At 35.2% G+C, this 3,916-nt stretch overlaps 1 protein-coding gene across 1 annotated transcript; it reads left to right on the top strand.

The window, feature by feature from the left end:
- LOC133289592 (eukaryotic translation initiation factor 3 subunit F) lies at positions 1 to 3,916 on the top strand. The gene is made up of 6 exons (XM_061487570.1): positions 1 to 273; positions 397 to 476; positions 861 to 1,090; positions 3,186 to 3,307; positions 3,394 to 3,507; positions 3,687 to 3,916. Exons 1-6 carry the CDS (start codon positions 43 to 45, stop codon positions 3,774 to 3,776), a joined length of 867 nt encoding a protein of 288 aa, XP_061343554.1. The 5' UTR covers positions 1 to 42; the 3' UTR covers positions 3,777 to 3,916.

Here is a 3,916-nt window from a genome sequence, read left to right as displayed (position 1 = left end):
CTTGCTTGGTGAGTGTGAACCTGCCGAATCGAAGCTCCGAGCATGGCGGCGAGCGAGCGCACAGTGTTGCAGTTCTCTTCTTCTTCTTCTTCTTCGCAGAGTTTGTCCGCAAAGGTCCACCCTCTGGTTATCTTCAACATCTGCGATTGCTATGTTCGACGTCCTGATCAAGCGGAGCGCGTCATCGGAACACTACTTGGTTCCAATCTCCCCGACGGAACGGTCGATATCCGTAATTCCTATGCTGTTCCGCACAATGAGTCTGTCGATCAGGTCTTAGTTTTCATCTTCATCTTAATGATATTTGAATCACATATTTCTCTTGTAATTCTCAAAAAAAAAAAAAAAGAGGAAAAAAAAATATCTGTTCTAATTTTTAATATTCTTTTGCTACAGGTTGCTTTGGATATTGAGTACCACCACAATATGTTAATATCTCACCAAAAAGTTAATCCTAAGGAAATCATAGTTGGATGGTATGTTGAATTCTTTTAAACTAGGTTATTATTTCAAAGTACTACATATTTTATTCACAATGGTGTGTTGATAGAATTTTGAAGTCCATTAGTGCTCTTTGTTTGTTGAGCATGGTGCATTTGTGTGAAATGGAATCATAGAACTTTCCCTCAATGTTTGTTTTAAACGTTCACATTCTTGAAGTCCTAGTGGATTTTAGCTAGTGATTTTGTTAATGGAGCTTCAATGATTGCTATGCAAAGGACTGTAGTTCGCATGTTAGCTAATTTATTTCTTCTTCTATATCTTTTCACTTTTATGTTCTTAGGAGGATGTCGTATACCTGTTTCCATATCTCCTTTTCACGCAAAATAAGCAAGGCTAACTTTGGTTACTTCATGCAGGTATTCAACTGGTCTTGGAGTAACTGGTGGCAGTGCATTAATCCATGAATTTTATTCTCGAGAAGTAACCAATCCTATACATTTGACTGTTGATACGGGATTTACAACTGGAGAGGGTATCATAAAAGCATATGTTTCAAACAATTTATCTCTTGGAGACAGGCAAATTGCTGCACAGTTTCAAGAGATTCCTTTGGATCTTCGTATGGTTGAAGCTGAGCGTATTGGATGTATGTATGGATTGGACTTCATCTTTATTATATTTCTGTCATCTTTTATAAAGCTCTTTTTTTTTTTTTTTCTTTCTTGGTTAAATTACGTGCAATAGCTTATGTGTTTGCTTTCATCAATTCATGGATGCATCTGCAGAGAGAACTGCTTTAAATTTCCTTTTGCTTAATCAATGGCTGATATTTCTGTAGGTTGAATTTTAAAGAATATCATGACTGGTAAGAAGTATTTGGACATAATGACATGGTTTTTGCTCTTAATTGTGTAATCTCATTACCCATAGACTCTTGCAAAAGGACTGATATAAACTCTAGCGCATGTATATCCCTACTCCCTAGACTCTGCTAAAAGCACATAATCAGTGGCTGATATTTCTCTAGCGTATGTAATCAGCATTCATTAATCTAATTTTTCATGGCAATTCCTGCAAGTAATGAATATAATTGTCTGTTAGAGTTGTTGACATTTACAAAGAGAGTGAGACAGGGGGAAATGGGGATCACAAGATAGCCCAGTGACACTGTTACATATTTCTTAGCTGCCGCTTAGAAAGCCTCTTTTTGACCTAAGTTCCCGAGTACACCATTTCACTGAATCATAGTTGTTAGTATCTCACTGTACATACATTACGATATGATACAGAAGCTTAGCGATACATATCGGTTGCCTGTATTGGAATTGATATCAACCGTGCATCGTATCACAATTTACGATTCTAAAATCAAATCAAGATTTTCAATTTCTAGTTAAAAAAAGAATCTGAAAAGACACTATTAATTAGGGAAAGGAAACAGAGATATAATTTGTGATTCAAATTGAAAACTGGATCTGAAAAGTCACAATTAGTTAGGAAAACCATCAAACAATTATTCAAATTAATACAAATCTCTTCAGGCTTAAAAAAAAAAGAGAGTTGCGCACAAGAAAACAGAGTCTCTAAGAGAAGTTTTCACAGAGCTATAGTACAGAGTACAGACAAAAGGTGAGAAATTGGAGACTTAAAATACTATTTATATGACATTTTATATTTTTAAATTATTTTTATTATGTTTGTTTGTGAATCTTGCGAATTGATACGATTCACGATATACGTACCAAAGAAACAGCCCAATGATACATGATACATATTACGATTCAACAACCTTTCATTGGATAGACTAGTTCTTCTGGATAAGCCAATTGCCTATTTCTTTTCAGGGTAATTTGTTTTACAGACCGTTTTCTTTCTGTTTCTTATTTGTGAAATCTGGGGTGTTCTTCCAGAGGTTGCTAATAGCTATACAAAATTTAGTTGTAGAAGATCTTGTTACTTGTTGCACCTTGATCATGACCAAAAGGCAATCTGTATTCCTATTTGTATTTGGGGACATTGTTGTGACTTTTTCCTTATCTCATGTGAGATGATTCCAAGAAAGCGGAACATTGTGATCTGCTTTCTTGAGTATTGTGTTTGGCTGTGTCCTAAGTCCTTGGACCAGTTTTTGATGACTAGTTTGACTGGTTTCGGAAGAAGTAAATAAGCTAAATTTTTGTGGCAATTTGCAATAATTATTACACTTTGGTGCATTTTTTAGGATATCTCTTCGGATAATTTCTTCTTTAGGATAAGATTAGGCTTTGGGTTCCATATGGTGTAAAGCATGTGGTCTTTTTTAGAGGGGTGTCCGCTACAGCTATGTTGAGGGATTGGATAGCTTTGGGAGGATTTGTTACCTTTCCCTTCTTAGTGTTGATAATTTTTTTCTTTTATAGGAAAAAAAAGTTTGGGGTCTGCAGGGTGATGCCTAGTTGAAAGACTGGTTGAGGTTCATACGGAACAGAACTATAGTATTATATTTATAGTCAAGGTTGTTCATTTTTATATCATAGAAGAAAGCTCTTTGACTTTTATGTGAGATTTTTCCCATTTTTACTTGTCTATCACTAGTGTATGATGAATATAATTTTTGGTTTATTGATTTTTTTCTCTTTCTTTATAAACCTATCATAAGTAATTTATATGCTTATCTTTGAGATACCAATACTGGAAAACGTGATCTTCTTTAACTTGAATAATTTAAAGGCTTGATTGCGTGTTAATTCTGGTGACGACAGTTGGTACTCTGAAGGCAACTGCTGTTGACAAAATCCCATCTGATTTAGAAGGGATGGAAGCATCAATGGAACATCTATTAGCCTTGATTGACGACATCTACAAATATGTTGATGATGTTGTGGTATGCTGGCATTGCTTTCTCTAGTCATTCTTGCCATGTGTTTTTTTGAGATTGTATTCATCTTTTTATTTTTATTTTCATTTCAGGAAGGGCGTGTTGATGCAGACAACAAAATTGGGAGATTTATATCAGATGCTGTAGGTTCCCTTCCTAAAATGTCCTCATCAGCTTTTGATAAGCTTGTGAATGACAGCTTGCAGGTAATATTAGGTTTTGGGTCATGCATTTTTATGGTCACTACAAAAAATGCGACGGCTTTTACTTAGGTCAACAATTCATGAAATACTTAATTTTTGCCTTCAAACCAGTTTGCCATGTTGTTGGCTTATGAATTATTCTCAGGTTTTTTGGGCTGACAAGAGTGTTTCATCCTTTTCAGGATCACTTGCTCTTGCTATATTTATCAAGCATCACACGGACACAGCTTACCCTGGCCGAAAAATTGAACACGGCTGCTCAGATTCTGTGAAGCAGTCTGTCCATGAATAAATGCAATTTTGTCTATGGAAGTTACCTTCTTGTGATATTTCCCCGAACTTGGGAATTCAGTATTTTATAATTTTTTGCTTAATATTGCATTTAGTAAATTCACTTTTTATTAAAATTAAA

Source organism: Gastrolobium bilobum, unplaced genomic scaffold, assembly GCF_033153095.1.
Source record: "Gastrolobium bilobum isolate Gb01-03AN ecotype WA unplaced genomic scaffold, APGP_CSIRO_Gbil_v1 utg937, whole genome shotgun sequence".
Classification (NCBI taxonomy): domain Eukaryota; kingdom Viridiplantae; phylum Streptophyta; class Magnoliopsida; order Fabales; family Fabaceae; genus Gastrolobium; species Gastrolobium bilobum.
Note: the sequence above shows the minus strand (reverse complement) of the source record. Positions and strands in the feature narration are given on the sequence as shown.

Excerpts from the sequence above, each read along its gene's own strand:
- LOC133289592 (XM_061487570.1), top strand. The coding sequence starts at position 43 with ATGGCGGCGAGCGAGCGCACAGTGTTGCAGTTCTCTTCTTCTTCTTCT. Across the intron at positions 477-860 it reads AAGGAAATCATAGTTGGATG|GTATTCAACTGGTCTTGGAG; the intron begins GTATGTTGAATT and ends TACTTCATGCAG. Across the intron at positions 3,308-3,393 it reads AATATGTTGATGATGTTGTG|GAAGGGCGTGTTGATGCAGA; the intron begins GTATGCTGGCAT and ends TTTTCATTTCAG.